This window comes from Lytechinus variegatus, chromosome 14 (assembly GCF_018143015.1).
Source record: "Lytechinus variegatus isolate NC3 chromosome 14, Lvar_3.0, whole genome shotgun sequence".
Classification (NCBI taxonomy): Eukaryota; Metazoa; Echinodermata; class Echinoidea; order Temnopleuroida; family Toxopneustidae; genus Lytechinus; species Lytechinus variegatus.
Genome location: NC_054753.1, coordinates 22,670,526 through 22,690,910, shown reverse-complemented (window position 1 = coordinate 22,690,910; position 20,385 = coordinate 22,670,526). Strand labels below are relative to the sequence as shown.

The window sequence follows — 20,385 nt, the reverse complement described above, 5'->3', positions numbered from 1 at the left end:
TGAATAACTTACCTCGCCTATCAAAATGCAGTGACTTTGGCTCATGAAAAGGCACAATATCGATGCACAGGGTACAAATTTCGATGTAGAAAAACTTGGAGCCAAATTATTCCTGAATTTTATTCGAAATTGGTTAAAATATGATGCGAAATCTGCCTTCTGCTGGGGGCTAAGAGCACCGGTGATTCACAGCAGGTCAAGGGTCGCAGCTAGCTCGCTCGCGATGCATGATCGTCGTGAGCACATTTTTATGTTTCTTTGTTTTCGTTCGCCCATTGGTGCAAATCTTATGCAAATGAGTGGAACAGATGTTGGCTTCCGGAGACGAACCAATGAAAACATCGAAATAAATCGATAATTGATTGAATATGAATATTCATGAGATTGCTTTCCTTTTCTGTCTCTTGCCTTCGTAGATTACTATATTTATGGAAGAGCATCAAATTACAAATTGCAAAATATAGTTTTATAAAAAACGGTGTTTAGATGGAAAAAAAATTATTTTGCCTTGGGCTAGATGTGGTTGTTTCTTGGAAAAAGTTCAATAATCTTTTTTTATTTCATCATGACTTGTGAAATTTGCTTAATAAATTCGTTGACAATCTTACAAAATATTACTCTATTGCATTTTTATTCATGAAATTAATATTGATCAGTATCAGTGGCGTACCGAGGATTTTCCACACAGGGGGGGGGGCAAATTCGTCCGCCCAAAAAAAATTGACAAGCAAAAAAGGTCTTCAAGTTCAAAGGAGCGGGCAAAGGATAAGTTTTGACTCGTCAGGGGGGGGGGTGGCAGGGATACGTCCCTTGTATGGGTTGTGACTCGTCAGGGGGCAGTCTGCCCCCTCCGCCCGCCGCCCCCCCCCCCCGTAGGTACGCCATTGATCAGTTTAGTATACTTTTTGACCCAACATAGGATGTAGAGGATTATTTTCATTTGGTCTAATGCCAATTCATCCAATTGCCAACTCGTCTACGAACTGATCGTAGACCCAATGATAATCATTGGGTCTACGATTAGTTCATCCAATATCCACATGGTCCACTTGCCATTTCATCCACTCACCATTTCGTCTAATAACCATTTCGTCCAATGGCCATTAGTCCATATACCATTCGGTCTAATTATAGACTTATAAAAAGACTTGGCAAATGAATGAAAATAAATTAGATATTAGACCAACTGGTTATAAGATGAAATGGTCATAGACAAAATGGTGATTAGACGAAGTGATGATTGGACTAAATGGTTATCGGACCAAATGAATGATAGACGTAATGTTGATAGATGGAATGGCATTGGACTAAATGAAGGCAGACCATGTGGTGAGTGGACGAGTTGGCAGTAGACGAATTGGCAATTTATTCCAATGTAGATACTGTATTGCATGATTTGATTGAGACTTATTTTTCATTCTGGAATGACCAGAAGAGGTGCCCTAGAGGGGGCTTTTGGTTTGATTTTTTTTAAGATTGTGATAAGCAAGCAAAAAATGGCAAAAAATTAAGGTAAAAAGTCACCACAATATTAGACTTTCCTGACGATTTTTTATTTCTTTTGGACAAAAATGGGGTCCAGCGGCGGTTCATGGGATTTGATTATGCACACAAATTATATATATTCTATCACTAGGGGCGCTTGAGCGTTTTTTTTGGGGGGGTGTTTGTTAGTTTGTTTTTTTACTTTGTCCTGTGCGGAAGGCTTGAAACCCCCCCCAAAAAAAAAAAAAAAAAAAGGAAAATGAATCAACTGCCGCCCTAGAAGATATAAAATAATACCTTTTGGGGTAAAGTTGGGAGGCTCACCCTGACAAAAAAGTTTATGATAAAAAGAGCAAAAAAGTAGATTGCCGAATGTTTGAGAAAATTCCATCAAAGAATAATCAAGTTATTAGAATTTTAATCATTTGGTTTGTGACGTCATTAAGCGAGCAGCTTTCCTTCATATCGTATGGTAAAAAATCAATGAAATGTCATTTTCTCCGAAAATTTTCATTTTTTCTGTACCTTCATTATATCAGAATGTAGACAAATCACACCTGCTCCTAAAAAGAAAACAAAATTAGGTCATCACGAACCGTTCCAAAATTGAAATTTATGCATTTTCTAGTTGCATTAACATGATTATGGGGCAGCTAATCGCTTATGACGTCACAAATCCAAAACTTAAAATTGTAATAACCGTCTCTAACGGATTTTCCTCAAACCTTCAACAACATTTTTTTTTAGCTATTTTTACAACAAACTGTTCTTCAGAGTGAACTTCCCCTTTAACAGCAATAATACTAAGCGGCGTTAGACTATATATATGGATTAGAGCCTAACTGGAAAGTACATTAAAAAAATCATTGGATAATTAGACCAAAATTGGCTAGGTATATTACAAAAACTGGTCATGCTGGTTGTAGAGATAAATTAGGATAATACCACGTGGGACTGAGTCCAAACGGAAAATAGACGAATCCAGCAGGTATACCTATATATTCTAGGAGATTTTATTCTTTTTTTAAATAACACATTTATGTTTTTTGTCAGACTTTCAAGACTATCTTCCTGAAATTGTAGAATGAAATCCCAAATAAGATATCAAATATATATTTTTTGTATCACAACTCTGTTAAGGTTCAAGGAAAGTATGAATATAAATTTATCATTATATTTATATTTATTTATCATTCTTATAATTATACAATTCTTATAATTCATTCTCATAATTATATTTATCATTCTTATGTTGTGAAACGGAAATCAATAAAATAAAATCAAAATAAAATCAAATTTGAAAATAAAAGACGGTGCACAAGAGGAGGCAACCAAAACAATGTTGCTGTTTGAAATTGAACTTGTGTAAGAAAACTTTCAAAAGAAATAAAAGCTAACAAAAAATCTAAGAGTAAATGTTTTTTTCACACAAGTTTGCCCTTTACTTATTGTCCTTGCTTTTATTTATTATCATTTTTTAAGAAGGTTTGGGAAATAATTATGACACCACTTATACCTCCCGCAAGTATGGTTTCCTAAATATGTGGAAGAAGAAAAATCATAATCTGTCGCCCTTTTTTGATTAGTACATTATAGTGACTGTCGGAGGTCTGACATTTATTGTGTCAAAATACTATTACATGTATGTCTAAATTTTCTCCATAATTACGGAACTGATCGAAATATTATCAGCCGAGTCACAAGCAGACATCAAATCTGATATTCCTTGATAATGATGCCCTTCTTTTTTTTTTTTTTGCTTGCCAAATGTTTTTGAAAGGTATAAATGACATTGTTTCGGAGTGATCAACTTTGTTGATATTGTCGATTTCGCCCCAAATGGGATGTTTTTCTTGCCAACATAACGGGATGGTGCGGGCTGAAAATATTTATATCTTAATACATAGAGTAGAATTCACTGAGCAAAATGCCGAAAATTTCATCGAAATCGGATAACAAATTATAAAGTTATTGAAGTTTAAAATTTAGCAATATTTTGTGAAAAAAAAAGAATATTCATTAGGTGGGCCGATGATGTCACATCCCCACTTTCTGTTTTCTTATGTTATTACATAAAATCATATTTTTTTCTTTATTATTTCATACTTGTGTGAATAATATGTCCCCCTTTTAATGAAATAAGTTGCAGCAATGAATATTTAACGCACCAAATCAGTTGTCAATCCAATTTTTCTCGTTCTTATTAGTGGATTGGTAAGATTTAGTGGATTGGTAAGATTTCTGCTCTTCATGAACTCCTAAATCAGTCCTTAAAATGTCAATTTTTCTGATCTGAATATCAAAAAATTTTAGCTCGCGCTTCGCGCTCGCATTAGATTACTATGGTGAGATATGTATACTCTGACTTAATGGATTCGTAACTATAGTCCTTCAAATATCCATGTTTGGGATCAATATATACAAAAATTTCAGCTTGCGTTTCGCGCTCGCATCATTTGGTTAGTCAAATACGTAGGGTCTTAGAGAATTCCTACAAACAACCCTTAGAATGCCCCTCTTCAGGTCTATATTTCCTAAATTTTCAGCTCGCGCTTTCGCGCTTGCAGTATTTGATTAGTAAGATACGTATGATAATCATGATTACATGACTAGAAAAGGTGCTTCATGGCTGTGTTTAGATGTAATTCTAACAAAATCAGCAAAGGATGGCACTAGCATTAGATGACTATGGTGAGATATTTATACTCTTAATGGATTCTAAAATATAATCCTTAAAATTTCCTTGTTTAGGGTCAGTATATACAAAAATTTTAGTTCGCGCTCGCATTGTTTGTTTAACGAGACAGTTAAGTATCATGATCACAAAACAACTTGCTTATAATGTCAATTTTTAGCCCTCAATATAAAAAATTTTCAGCTCGCGCTTCGCGCTCGCATTATTTAATCAGTGAGATACATATTCGTTTGATGGCACTGCATGTCCTTAAAATATCTCTATTAGGTCAGTATACCTGACAACTGAGCGCGCTTCGCGCGCTCCCTAAGTGACCCGAAATTTTTGCTGGTGCCCCCCCAATGCCGTGACCCACGGTACGCCACTGCCAATAATAATGTGTGAGCAAAGCTCGTTCAAAATCTACTTCAATATAATAATAGGCCTATAGGCCTATGTACATACATCTGGAATTTGAACCAATAAAATGTCTTGTTGTTGCATTTATAACGAAATTACCTTCAATCTTGCATATGTTATGTAATTGTCCTTTACCAGAGACTCAGAGAGTCTTATTTTTAGTTGGGTGAAAGACTGATACACTTTAGAAAAATCAAAAGTGTATCAGTCTTTCAAAAGTTCTAAGGGCACGAAGAGAGAGTATACTCTTTCTTCGTGCCCTTAGAACTTTTGTCTCTAACCCTAAACATGAACCCCGCTTTTTTTTTTAAATTATCCCTCCAATAATTATGTCCTCAAATCATTATGGCGTAGATGATGTGTAAGATTGAACAAAAAAATGTTTCATGGGGAAGGCTGAGATCCCGAAAAGAACAAATGCATTTTAATTAATGCCCTAGAATAGTGACCATCAATTTTGATGGAAATTTCGGCGGTTTTGCGTCTCCGACTCCACTAAACTTAAATAGACATTTGGTTTCAAATGTAGATGTGACATCTCTATTTTCGTCTCAACTATTTGGGTAAATTCTAGTGGTGTTGATTCATCAGACATTCCCATGGACTCTACTGTTCTATGATAAATGTGTAGGCCTATTTAGACAATAATTATTGGTGTGGACACGTCATGCCAAATGAATTTTGCCGTGTTTGCGTTTCGTTTTCAATTCAAGTCTAGCGCCATCTTCTGTTGAATGGCAGCACAACTGTATTGGCTGGCAAGCGAAGCAAAGTTTGGATTTTCGACAGGAATCTCCTTACTTTTTGTGCCAAAATGGCTGAAAGCGGAGAAAGTGCCATCATAGAAGCTAACAACCCTGGTGTCAAGGAAGGTACGTGTATTATTTCAATCATCATACATACGGTAACAATTGAATTTTAATGTAGTGAATGAGAATTTAGGTTGTGTGCGAAATTTATTGTTGTTATGATAACGGAACGCCAAGTTTCCCGGACGGGGCGTTTCGGGCGTGGATGATTGAGGAATGTCGAAGCTGTCTGAAGTTGAGTGCGTAACGTATGCGATGCCATGATTGGCAATGAAATCGGCCTAGCCCTATCGCTGTGGCATGGAAAGAGTTGCCGATTTTCATTTAAGGTGATGTTCCTGTGGTATTGAAGGATTGTTATATTTTTTGGAATTTGTGCCACACATCTCAGTTGAGTACCAGTATGGTAGTGGATCGTATTACCGAACACTTTTCATGAATTTGATCATATCAAACACATTATTCCAATAAAATTCACCAAACTTTCACCATAAATACACAAATACCTACAAAATATAAATATGTAGATATTTTGCCGAAATTGTTTTTCATTTTTACGACATCAGCTTCCAATCGGACCCCTCTTCGCAAGTGAAATATTTTGGTCACTTGAAAAGGTATCGTATTACCGAATGTGTGTTTTCTATGGGAAAAGTTGGGAAAACAACAGTCAAAGTCACTGATGAGCTATTTTGACCATATTTTATTGTTTTGAGGATATAAAGACTTCGACATTGTGTTTTTGATAATTTTTCATCATTTTTCTATTTAAGTTCCCTTTGGAAGGAAGTTGCAAAGGTTTGATTATTTTCTGACGCATATGATGCGCGCGTTCGGTAATACAAGGCCGGTCGGTAATACAATCACTCACTATACTGGTAATGTTAGTCAGAATATGTTCGATAAAATGTTAGGCCTACTTGATCTGAGCAATTCGGAGCAAAGTTGATTGGCAGTTTTTGACTGAGGCGCTGAGCCTGATGTTTGTTAAACTAATTTTTGCATCTCAAATAAACAAAAATATTAAAACAGAATCTAAAAACTAAATTTTCTGAAATTAAGTGGTGTTTCTTGTCTTGGACAAGGTCTAGATTGCCGGGGTGGGGGGATTCAAATATATTGCTGTACACACGCGTGACCCAAAAAACTTGTTTAAAGGGGTGTTCAGTTTTGGATGTGGGCCGCGCATGCACTCGTTAAGGGTATCAAAAACACCAATTAAAAAAAATGGGTAGTTTTGAAAGACTGGTCTATGGTCAATCGCAGGGTCAAACGTATTTAGGGTATGTTCTTTTTTCCCAATTTATTTTTTTGAAAGACTAGCCAAACGTGTTTAGGTTTTTTTTTTTCCCCCAAGCTTTTTCCCCGGGGTCAACTTGTTAAGGGGCCAAAATGAATAAATTTTGCACATAGAGAAAAACTTGTTTAGGAGGTGTGTGGAAATAATTTGGCCATGCGTGTGTACAGCAATACATTTGACTGCCCCCCCCCACCCCCCGTGCTAGATTGCTCGGAATTCAGGTAATTATCTATGATAGAGAAACATTGTTGAGTCACTGTGATGAGTTCAGCTCAGATCTGCTATTTCTCTGTTAGAACATGCAAAAAGGGACAAAGTTCATTTTTTTAATCAGTTGTCAATTTTTGCAGAGATATTCACCATGTGCATCAAACTTACTATAATTCAACTCCCAAATGTTTAAAGAAATAATAAAAAATTGACATGAAATTTACGTTTTCATGCATAAGGGACTTTAGTACTTCTTTCTTCATTTATCCAACTTTTGTCAGTCTTGATGTTGAAATGGTTTACTGGTCTGTTTATTAGTTGCAGGTAGAACCTGGCACAGCAACAACTTGATATTAGTTTTCATTCAAAACGGACTAAGTCCATAAAAATTATAAATATAAAAGAATCATACATGGAAACACATCAGCAGAATTTTTTTGGTCATTTTTGTTACCAATATCGATGACTCTTAAACATAGTGTAAGAACTTCCTGAAAGGAAACATAGATTTGGGTGAAATAAAAAATGTTGATTTATGAAGAATGAGCAAAAGTGGATTTAGTCCCTTTTGCATGACATAAACACTTTATTTAGAGATTTAATAACATTGACCAAATATGAACTCGGAAAAAAAGTAGAAAAAGAAAAATCATGTTTTGGAACCACAGGCATAGCCCTGGGCTGCAATCCTGGACGTTTAGGGTCCAGAGAGATGTGTGAAGATTATGGTCTGTATTCTGAAGTCAGGTTTAACTTTAGACCATGGTCTAACTCTGTGCTAAAATTATGGAAAGACAAAAATGTCAAAAATTTTCCTTACTTTGTACATGTATGTTTCTTAAGTTTACTGTGCTCTTTCCTAAATCGTGAATGGTGAAGAAAGCTATCTTATTCATCCTTCAGAAACAGTTAAGAATTATTTGAGAGAAAAAAGAGCTGATACATTGAAATTATAATGTTGGACATTCATGCCACTATTTGGCTATCCACTTTAAACCAGAGCTTAAACTTTAAATTGAATTAAATATGGGCCTATGAAAACAACTACATGTACATGTAATGTACAGAATGAAAAAATAGTGAAATTGATAAAATGAGCACCTGCCCACCCCCCACATGTAGTGCACTTTCCATCTTATTTACACATGTACATTTACGTAGATGGTCAAGGCACTTTATAACAAATTGATGATCATTAGCAACAGCAAGAAATAGATGAGTAAATAAAAGTAATACAGGTTCAAAACCTTTACAATGAATGAACAAATGGTCTGTCAAATCTCACTCTGATATGTCTTGGTTTTCAAATTCTGGAAGTTAATTTTCTCAGTGTGTGCCCCTATGTATGATCTTAAACCTGTTCCTCCAAGATTTGTTTATTAATGAAACTTTTTAATCTTAAAAGATTAGAATTTAAAGATTGGAGATCTTTGATAGATTCTTGAGTTTTTGTAGGTATGTATAATGACATACTCAGATCATAGTCAGAATTCCTTAAGTGTTTGGTGAGTCTCGTACCTGCATCAATTGACACATCTGTAGCTTTTGTAGGTAGTAGTGAAAATGCTACAGGCCTACATCTGTTTCTTTGCCAAAGTTGCAAGTAAAGGAGCTAGATTTATGAATTTCTATTCTAATAAGAATATCCCATTCTCGGTTATTTGTATGTCTTTGAATGAAACCACATTTGATGAATGCAAATAAAATTCCTTACAATCGGAGTATGTCTCCCCCCCCCCCCCCCCCCCCCCCCGATGAGGCTAGAGGATATTGCAAGAATCTATTCTTTTTTTTTTAAATCAATCATGAAAATAAAATGCAAATTTGTCATTGAGAGATAGAGTTACCAGTTCAAAATTAATTGCAAAATTTGCGATTGATTCATTTAAAACATAAAATAGACTTGTAATCAATTATAAATTTCTTGCAACCCCTCCCCCTACAGTACATGTACGTAGACCCTGAGTGATAAAAAAAAAAACACTACCCCATAAGGCCTCAATCTGAGGACTTGTGATGCGCTATCATTCTTTTAGCACATACTTGTTGAAGATTCAATAACATGACTCATATTACCTTGGAGGATTAGTGTGGTATGCTGAAGATTATATTTCAAGAGACACTGCATTGATAATGCCTGAGGTCTCTCTTTGAAGAAAATGTATAATTTATTAAAGCTTTCCGATTCAGACCGGGGATTTTTTTTGTTTGTTTGATATTTTCTTTTGATTGACATGTTAAAGGAATACTCCAGGCAGAAAACCAGGCAAATTGAGTATTAAGCAGAGTGTAATCAGGTTTCATGACATTTTCTCTGGCGACAATTGTTCCACTGTAAATTCCACTAATGGAATGACCAACTTCAACCCTGGACCCTAAACCAAAAAACCTCTAATTGCAACCCCAACCCTAACTCTATAATCTTACACGTAGATGAAATAAAGCCAGAACAAATGTGTCACCTATGATTATACTTTAAAGATAAAATTCCAGTTTTGGTTACGATCTCAAAATGACTTTTTACAGAATCTAATGTAATCACCACCCAAGTGTCTGTTTGTATGAATAAAAAATATGTACCAAAGGATTCTGGGAGAAATTGTGTAATTGCTGAGAAATAAGCGCGGATTTGGTCACTTCCGTCAGGTCTTTATTCCAGCAATAATAATACATTGTCCCACATGTGCCTATCTGTGTTTGTGATCTTCAGTGTGAACGTTTTTCAGCGTAGATTTCAAGATTTCACAAAGTTCAGTTTATGTAACTGTACCAGATCTAGATCCTCGATGATATTTTGATAATTAAGCCTGGTTTTACAGACTTTCTCATGAAATCAGTGTTCACTGCAACTACTGGTATTTCTCTTTAAATCAAAACGATCGACATTGATCAACATTGGATAATTCTGAGGTTATCATTGAATTGTAAGTTTTACATTATTTTGGTGGAAAATGGGTATCGAATGCATGAAATAGGTTCGATTCCAACATTATTTGGAACAAGGAAATAACATGTGCACCATTTATACTATTAAATGTATACCTCTTTATTAGGTGGTCTGTCATTTATGACAGATCACCTCTTAATTTCGTCAGAATTTTCTTTTTATTTCTTTATTTATTTATTTTTACGGATTTTTCTTGTCGCCAAGTTATCTCAAAATAGACTTGATCAATTTCAGTGAATTTCATGTCATCTATAGGATCTGTCATGGACACGTCAAAATAAGCTTTTCAAGGTCATCACGTCATGATGACGTCATCTAGGCGCCATTTTGTAAAATCACATTATCAATCACATCTCCATTATCAATTATCAAAAATCAATCAAATTTACATCACATATACTTCAAGTCAAGGTTCATCAGGTCATGTCATCAAAGGTCACCTGGAGGTCACGACGCGCGCGTACGCGCGCGTCAAAATTTAAAAATGCTCAAAATCACTTTTTGACCAAACGAGAGTACGTTTTAGGTCATTCTAAGCATTTCAAAAATTTGCGCGCGCGCACGCATGCGTGCGCGTTTCCGCGCGTAACACCTCAACGCAACTCAGAAACACCGTTTTTTTTACATCATTGCATTGATAATAAAATTCTGAACAATTCGATACCTTGATCAACCTTCTACGACCATTAATGACGAAATTAGCACCCGTTAAAGTCTGCAGCACGTGTGCGCGCGAGCTCTCACTATAGGCCATATATGGGCAAAAACATGCCTATTGAAAATTCACTGTAGCTCTTTAAATAGTCCGTTGACCCCCAATTTTTTTTTCATATATCGATAGAGTATGAGTTGTAGATTTGATTTCATGTCACCATTGTCCCTCAATTTGATCATGACGTCATCAAAATGGCGCCTAAACTAAAAATTTCATTTTTTCAAAAATGACGTCATCAAATTTATGCAAATTTGGTTGTAACTTCTCGAATATAGATCGTTTTTCGCCCAGATTTCGATATGTTGTAGTTTAGAATGTACTCTTTCTCATCAGATACATGAATATTCGTTTTGAGAAACGAATCATTGCGTAAAACAGCGATGAAAAGAGGCATGTCATTTTTCCTCATTTTGCGTGTAATCTCTATGGGACATGACTTTTTCTCAAAACCAGATTCGACATTCCTCTATTTCGTGAGCCATATCTCCATTTTTTCTTGTCAGTTTTCCTTAAGCTTTTAGTATGTTGTAGCTGAGATTCTAAGCTTTCGGAAGTGTGCCCTTTATTTTTTGATCAGATGCCGGGATCATGCCCGTATTTCACTTGCAAAATTGGACTTGTAATTCTCAAAATTGCTTACGTGTATTCTCTATGGGGAATATCGTGGCTTTGACTGCTTCTTTTTTATTTTATTTATTTATTTACCACTTGTGGGATGGAACACCCTATCAGCACATGCTGTTTTTCGTAGGGGTCGTAAAGGGCGCGGGTTCGAGTCCTGGGGTGGACAAGATGAATTTTTTTTTCACTTTTTTTTTTCTTTTTGCCACTTCTTACATGATCCTTTATGATAATTTAAAGGTATAAAAGTTTAAATTTAGCAAGATAAAACAGATTATAATTACTTTTTTCATATCACATGTATTTTGCGTGTAATCTCTATGGGACATGACCTTTTCTCAAAACTAGATTCGACATTCCTCTATTTCGTGAGCCATATCTCCATTGTTTCTTGTCAGTTTTCTTTAAACTTTTAGTATGTTGTAGCTGAGATTCTAAGCTTTCGCAAGTGTGCCCTTCATTTTTTGATCAGATGCCGGGATCATGCCCGTATTTCGCTTGCAAAATTTGAATTGTAATTCTCAAACTTGCTTACGTGTATTCTCTATGGGGAATATCGTGGCTTTGACTGCTTTCTAAAGGGCGCGGGTTCGAGTCCTGGGGTGAACAAGATGAATTTTTTTTTCACTTTTTTTTCTTTTTGCCGCTTCTTACATGATCCTTTATGATAATTTAAAGGTATAAAAGTTTAAATTTAGCAAGATAAAACAGATTATAATTACTTTTTTTCATATCACATGTATTTTGCGTGTAATCTCTATGGGACATGACCTTTTCTCAAAACTAGATTCGACATTCCTCTATTTCGTGAGCCATATCTCCATTTTTTCTTGTCAGTTTTCTTTAAGCTTTTAGTATGTTGTAGCTGAGATTCTAAGCTTTCGCAAATGTGACCTTCATTTTTTGATCAGATGCCGGGATCATGCCCGTATTTCACTTGCAAAATTGGACTTGTAATTCTCAAAATTGCTTACGTGTATTCTCTATGGGGAATATCGTGGCTCAATGGATAACGCATTTGACTTGCTTTCTCGAGGGCGGAGGTTCGAGTCCTGGGGTGAACAAGATGATTTTTTTTTTCAATTTTTTTTTCTTTTTGCCACCTCTTACATGATCCTTTATGATAATTAAAAGGCATAAAAGTTTAAATTTAGCAAGATAAAACAGATTATAATTGCTTTTTTCATATCACATGTATTTTACGTGTAATCTCTATGGGACATGACTTTTTCTCAAAACTAGATTCGACATTACTCTATTTCGTGATCCATATCTCCATTGTTTCATGTCAGTTTTCCCTGAGCTTTCGATATGTTGTAGCCGAGATTCTAAGCTTTCGGAAGTGTGCCCTCCATTTTTTGATCAGATGCCGGGATCATGCCCGTATTTCGCTTGCAAAATTGGAATTGTAATTCTCAAATTTGCTTACGTGTAATCTCTATGGGGAATATGCTAGCTCAATGGATAACGCATTTGACGTGTTCGTCCGTATTGCTGACGTGTAGGTCCGTGTTGCTGACGTGGTGGTCCGTGTAGCTGACGTGTAGGTCCGTGTAGCTGACGTGTAGGTCCGTGTTGCTGACGTATTGGTCCGTGTTGACGACGTGCTCTGCCGGCATGATCCGTGTAGATCCGTGTGAAGCTGCCGTGTTGATGCTGTGTTCACAGTCATCTGGGGCAAAACTATCCCGGACCTCCCCGGATCATGCCGGCATTGCCGTGTTGATCCGTGAGGTATAATCATCTATCTTGTATCTGTTTGAAGATGTATGTCTGACGATTGTCATCACCACATCAATAATCACATTTAGTAATGGTCAAAACTTATTCTTAGGATGTCTACGATCAAGATTATCAATGATATCTAAATGATTTATTTCATACATCAGCCGACACTGAATGACAAATCATGACAGACCACCTAATTCGTCCGCATGACGAATTAAATTCTAGTTAGGTGGTCTGTCTTTGACAGATCACCTCTTAATTTCGTCAGGATTTTTTTTATTTATTTTTAACGATTTTCTTGTCGCCAAGTTATCTCAAAATAGACTTGATCAATTTCATTGAATTTCATGTCATTTATAGGATCTGTCATGGACACGTCAAAATAAGCTTTTCAAGGTCATCAGGTCATGATGACGTCATCTAGGCGCCATTTTGTAAAATCACATTATCAATCATATCTCCATTATCAATTATCAAAAATTAATAATATTTACATCACATCAACTTAAAGTTATGAGTCATTAGGTCAGGTCATTAAAGGTCACCTGGAGGTCACGACGCGCGCGTACGCGCGCGTCAAAATTTAAAAATGCTCAAAATCACTTTTTGACCAAACAAGAGTACGTTTTAGGTCATTCTAAGCATTTCAAAAATTTGCGCGCGCGCACGCATGCGTGCGCGTTTCCGCGCGTAACGCCATAACGCAACGCAGAAACACCGTTTTTTTTACATCATTTCATTGATAATAAAATTCTGAACAATTTGATACCTTGATCAACCTTCTACGACCATTAATAACGAAATTAACACCCGTTAAAGTTTGCAGCACGTGTGCGCGCGAGCTCTCACTACAGGCCATATATGGGCAAAAACATGCCTATTGTAAATTCATTGTAGCTCTTTAAATAGTCCGTTGACCCCCAATTTTTTTTTCATATATCGATAGAGTATGAGTTGTAGATTTGATTTCATGTCACCATTGTCCCTCAATTTGATCATGACGTCATCAAAATGGCGCCTAAACTAAAAATTTCATTTTTTCAAAAATGACGTCATCAAATTTATGCAAATTTGGTTGTAACTTCTCGAATATAGATCGTTTTTCGCCCAGATTTCGATATGTTGTAGTTTAGAATGTACTCTTTCTCCTCAGTTCACATAAATTTTCGTTTTGAGCAACGCATCATTGCGTAAAACAGCGATGAAAAGAGGCATGTCATTTTTCCTCATTTTGCGTGTAATCTCTATGGGACATGACTTTTTCTCAAAACCAGATTCGACATTCCTCTATTTCGTGAGCCATATCTCCATTTTTTCTTGTCAGTTTTCTTTAAGCTTTTAGTATGTTGTAGCTGAGATTCTAAGCTTTCGCAAGTGTGACCTTCATTTTTTGATCAGATGCCGAGATCATGCCCGTATTTCACTTGCAAAATTGGACTTGTAATTCTCAAAATTGCTTACGTGTATTCTCTATGGGGAATATCGTGCCTTTGACTGCTTCTTAAAGGGCGCGGGTTCGAGTCCTGGGGTGAACAAGATGAATTTTTTTTTCACTCTTTTTTTTCTTTTTGCCACTTCTTACATGATCCTTTATGATAATTTAAAGGTATAAAAGTTTAAATTTAGCAAGATAAAACAGATTATAATTACTTTTTTTCATATCACATGTATTTTGCGTGTAATCTCTATGGGACATGACCTTTTCTCAAAACTAGATTCGACATTCCTCTATTTCGTGAGCCATATCTCCATTGTTTCTTGTCAGTTTTCTTTAAGCTTTTAGTATGTTGTAGCTGAGATTCTAAGCTTTCGCAAATGTGCCCTTCATTTTTTGATCAGATGCCGGGATCATGCCCGTATTTCACTTGCAAAATTGGAATTGTAATTCTCAAACTTGCTTACGTGTAATCTCTATGGGGAATATGCTAGCTCAATGGATAACGCATTTGACGTGTTCGTCCGTATTGCTGACGTGTATAGGTCCGTGTTGCTGACGTGGTGGTCCGTGTAGCTGACGTGTAGGTCCGTGTTGCTGACGTATTGGTCCGTGTTGACGACGTGCTCTGCCGGCATGATCCGTGTAGATCCGTGTGAAGCTGCCGTGTTGATGCCGTGTTCACAGTCATCTGGGGCAAAACTATCCCGGACCTCCCCGGATCATGCCGGCATTGCCGTGTTGATCCGTGAGGTATAATCATCTATCTTGTATGTATCTGTTTGAAGATGTATGTCTGACGATTGTCATCACCACATCAATAATCACATTTAGTAATGGTCAAAACTTATTCTTAGGATGTCTACGATCAAGATTATCAATGATATCTAAATGATTTATTTCATACATCAGCCGACACTGAATGACAAATCATGACAGACCACCTAATTCGTCCGCATGACGAATTAAATTCTAGTTTAATTTCTTTTCTTTTTCCTGTGTTTTATTGAAACAATATAATAAAACATGAATGAAAATATACCAATGATTATAACAATAACAATCAACAAAAAACAAAAAAAACATGACAATAACGTAATGCATACAAAAGAGCAGCTTATATCCATTTAAAGATATACGAATACACAATGACGGCCATCTTTAACTCAGATTGTAAACTTATGTACGCTGTAACATGACATTGTTCTACATACCATGACAAACACAAAGTTTTATTTAATTTCTTTTCTTTCCAGTTGTCAAGAATTGGTCTGTATATGAAGATGGAGCGCTAGCATATCAATTGCAGGAGGAAGAAAGTAAGTGTTTGTATGAGAAGAGTCTTTCTAATTAGTAAAAAAAAATGATAACATTTTTTTTTCAGGAAATGATTGTAGTACTAGAAACCTGTTTTTTATGTCATATGTCACAGTACAGACTGGCAGAATACTTGGTCTGGTTGGAAGAAAATAATGATATTGATTTTTTTTCCAGAATATAGGCCTACTGTAGCTCTAGAGAAATTCTATAATGTCATATAGTTGAAAGGTCAAGTCCACCCTAGAAAAATGTTGATTTGAATCAGTAAAGAAAAATCAAACAAGCATAAAGCTGAAAATTTCATCAAAATCAGATGTAAAATAAGAAAGTTATGACATTTTAAAGTTTTATTTATTTTTTACAAAACGGTTACATGCAAGTGAGAGAATTGATGATGTCCTGCAATCCCTACTGTAAAGTGTATATCTTTTGATTTTTATTGTTCGGATTTTACAATTATTTCATTTTTTACAGATTTGACATTTACATGTAGGACCAACTTGACTGAACCATACAATATCAAAATAATGGTCATTCCACATGTTCAGTAAGGAGAAAACTTTCTTTCATAGGACAAATAGGAGCAAATCAGAATATTTCATAGAATAAATACAAAATAGTGAGTGATGTCATCAGTCCCCTCATTTGCATAGTGACCGGGATCTGCATATAACTGTTTTGTAAAATTAAGCTTATCTTTAAAATTTCTTAACTTTCTTATTTTACATCCAATTTTGATGAATTTTTCAGTGTTATCCTTTTTGGATTTTTCTCTTTTTATTCCCAACAACTTTTTGTTGGGGGTGGACTTGTCCTTTAATGTCAGGCCAACATGTGTAATCTCCATGTAGGTTCAGTCATTACAACTTGAAAAAAAAATTCTACTGGTTTTTCTGATATTGTTCGAAATTGTAGCTATCTGCCATGATTTTTTTTTTCAAAACAACTTTGTATCTAGGATGCCCCATAAAGGGAAGGGCCAAAATGCAACTTCAATTAAAGGGGAAGTTCACCCTGAAGAAAAGTTTGTTGTAAAAATAGCAGAAAAAATAATAAAACATATTCAGAAGGTCTTAGGAAAATCTGTTAAGATTAAGAAAAGATTAAGAAAGTTATTAGAATTCAAAGTTTTGGATTTGTGACATCATATATGCGAGCAGGATTCCGACATAGCGAATGGTAAAAAATCAATGAATTTCAAATTTTGTATGGTTCCTGATGACTTTTTTGTTTCTATTTATGATCGGGTGTAGTAATCGGGTGTGAAATGATTTGCCTATTGATATACAAAAGGCACAGTAAAAACCATTTTCAATTTTCTGAGAAAATGACATTTCATTGATTTCTAACCATTCGCTATGTAGGAATGCTGCTCGCATATGACGTCACAAATCCAAAACTTTGAATTCTAATAACTTTCTTAATCTTTGACGGATTATCCTCAAACCTTCACCAATATTTTTTATTATTTTTTCTGCTATTTTTACAATAAACTTTTCTTCAGGGTGAACTTCCCCTTTAATGTGGGTGTGACTACATGTACTGCATGACCTTGGGGCATTTTATGCTCAGGTTTATTTGCTCAACTGTTATATCCAATGAATTAGGATATTTTCTTAGTCATGGGTAGATGAAATTTGAGAATTTATGATATCTTCAACAGGAATGAGACAGTTTTGTTCTCCAAACATAAACGCACATGTGGCACATTTGTTTTACATGTACATGTATGCTGTCCTATAAGAAGTTTCTAATTTATATTTATTATATTTTCATGTATCCACAGTTTTTCCATACTTTGAAATAGTGTGTGAACTATTCCTTTTCCACCTTTTCCCCTCAGTTCTTTCAAATATTTGGTAATTTTGCCAGAACATATTTCCTTTTTTTCCTGGTTGTGTGTGCAGGTGGCCACCAATAAAAAAGTTATAACTTCTGAAGGTTTCCATGGCGAAGAAGAATAGTGTAGTAGGTTTCACGGTACACCATGTATCTTTCTTGGGCAAGTGTTGGTCCTGAAAAGGACCACCCAATCTCGACATTTCGACAAGTGTGTTCTTGTCGTCCTCAGGAGAAAAAAGTTATAAAGTCACATACATATCTGCCTATTCTGAATCTGTGACTTGTATATGTATAATACCAAACAAAATTCATTTGGCTCAGAAATCACAGTTCTTTATGCTATTAAAAACACCCGTAATTTCATGCAAATCCAAACAATGTTCATCTAGGGGCAGTTGTAATAATATTAAACACAATCATGTAATAAGCAGGGCCCACTGGGAGAACAGTTTTCGCAACTGAAGTGGCTACCCTGGGTAAAATATGACGTTAGTATTATTATTGTTGTTGTTGTATTTTGCATACACTCCTGCACATGTATCTGAAGGATCACCTGGATCTTGGGCAAGGCATTTATCTACATTTGCCACTCTCCACCCAGATGAAGAAAATTGGTACCCATTATATGTGGTCCTTCTTGAATGCTAATTTAGCCCCAGAGGGCCGTTTCATAAAGCTGTTTGAATTAAAGTTAAGAGCGACTTTAAGAACGACTGGTGAACCTTTCATACGCACTATTACCATCACCAATGAACATTTTGGTGCATACCATTTATCACAAGAAAGAATCACCAGTTGTTCTTAACGTCGCTCTTAACTTTAATACGAACAGCTTTATGAAACTCCCACCCAGTCAGGGTAGCCGTGTTAAAGTCGGGGTAATAGTATACAGCACAAAATATTGTATTAATCGGTATTTAGGCTTACATGTACGTTCAGGTATAATACAACATGGAATCAACGTGATGACACAGAAGAGCGAAGTTGACATTGACGATCCTGAAAATTCTTAAGAAGTACAAAGGCTACTTCTTGTGATTCATACACTGTTACTTTCTTCAAGTTTCAAGGTTCACCATTGTTTACCAACCACAAACAATGAGTGTTTCAAGTAGCAATAACAAGAGGAATACACTACTGTACACAGGTCATAATAGGTGGTTTCAAACCGCCTCGATCACAAGAATCCCCGTTAAATTACGAGAACTTTTTAAAGCTAAAAAATACCATTAATTATTCCTGCATTCACACCGCCCCGAAACACATCCTTCGGGATAAGTTCCCGAAGTTACGAGCATGCGCAGTGTGGTCTGATAAGCAGGCAAGGCGGGAGATTCAAAATCACTAGCCCAGCAGCCACCCACGCAGCCGCGCCCAATGACATGCTGGGCTAAAAGTTCCCGTAATTTGCTTTCACATCGCCAAAATACCTGCGACCTTGGAAAAATCCCCACGAAAGTTCTCGTAATTTCGCCAAGTACCTACTATTTAGCGGGTATTTTCTTTCGGGGAAATTACGCGTAGTTTGCTTTCACATTACCAAAATACCTGGTATTTTCTGATCGGGGTAAATTTCCCGATCAGAGAATACCTGGAACTGGCGAACTTCGAGGCGGTCTCAAACCGCCTATATGGGCAAATTACAGTCTTCTCTTTGGCACTTGAGGTGCTATTGAACATGTATGTCTGCAAATATTAAATACATGTCCAAAGTATGAGTGCGTTATTGGATGGCACAGTGGGGTGAAGATCTTTTAACTCTTATAATGCCAAGGGATTTTCTCCCTTGTTTCAGTTTTTCTGTTAATGAAAAAAACATATTTTCCTCTTCAAAACTTGAATTTTTTTTTCAGTTCATTTATCCTTAAAAAAATACAATCACATACACAAGGATAAAAAATTACAACAAATTAAAAGTATAAGAACTTTATATGAAACAATAAGAAACTATTAGAACTGTTAAAGAAATCAAAAGAAAATATTGTAAACATAGGTATCCACTAAATGTGCCATATCACAGACGGACATGATAGAAATGTGGTTTTTAGAATTTTTGTACATTTTTATTGTTTCTATCTAAACAGCTTTACATTTACCAATAATTGTTAATGACCTGTCAAAGCGGGCTCCCTTTGTTACTACATTAGACATGCAATTAACAATTGAACAGAATAAAAGAACAGACGTTAGACATGAATAGATGTATGAAATCACCCCCCCCCCATTAAAATACGCAATCAGAATTATAGGAATAGTTAATTACTCAATATCCAAATACCTCTGATTTATATTTGTGTGCATAATTTTGCATTAATACCCAACTTTCAGTTATCTTTTTATTCCTATCTGATTGCTTGTATATAAAGTGGTCTGCAATATTTACATAATTTTTAAAACATCAGACTTTTTAAGTAATAAACAAACAATTCTATAGGTGGAAGATTAGAAAGCTGGGAATCTTTGAACCTGATACATGTACACCTTTTTGTTGAAATTACTAAGTTGAAAAATAAGGTCAATTTTTTTGTTCTTTTTTTGGGGGGGGGGGGTTAGAAAGCAGTCAAAACATGATGGAGAAAAGTTCGAGAATGCACTCTATATGTATATTTGGTGGAGGAAAGTTTTGAAAATGCATTCCATTTTTGGTGAGGTAGGCCTAAAGTTAAAAATTACAGTCCGTATTTTATAAAGTATAATACATGTAGGTTCCCTTGCTGACATTGGCAACATTAAAGTAAAAAAAAACTTGTTTGGTCCACATTGTATTGTATTTCAAAGTTTGAATATGGTTTCCATTTCCCCCGAGCACTATTTAATCTTTCTAACCACCGCCCCTCCCCCAAAATAAAGTCCCCTTTTTCTTTCTTTTTTTTTGTATT

The 20,385-nt window shown here is 35.6% G+C and overlaps 1 protein-coding gene across 2 annotated transcripts in view; it reads left to right on the top strand.

Annotated features, from left to right (window-relative positions):
- Positions 1-5,304: 5,304 nt before the first annotated feature.
- Positions 5,305-20,385, top strand: part of LOC121427726 (coiled-coil domain-containing protein 50-like) — a 35,232-nt gene continuing 20,151 nt past the window's right edge. For both annotated transcript variants that reach the window (XM_041624263.1, XM_041624262.1), the window contains exons 1-2: positions 5,305-5,451; positions 15,601-15,663. In XM_041624263.1, coding sequence (XP_041480197.1) covers positions 5,394-5,451; positions 15,601-15,663 — 121 coding nt within the window. In that variant the 5' untranslated portion in view covers positions 5,305-5,393. The remainder of the gene's footprint in view (positions 5,452-15,600; positions 15,664-20,385) is intronic.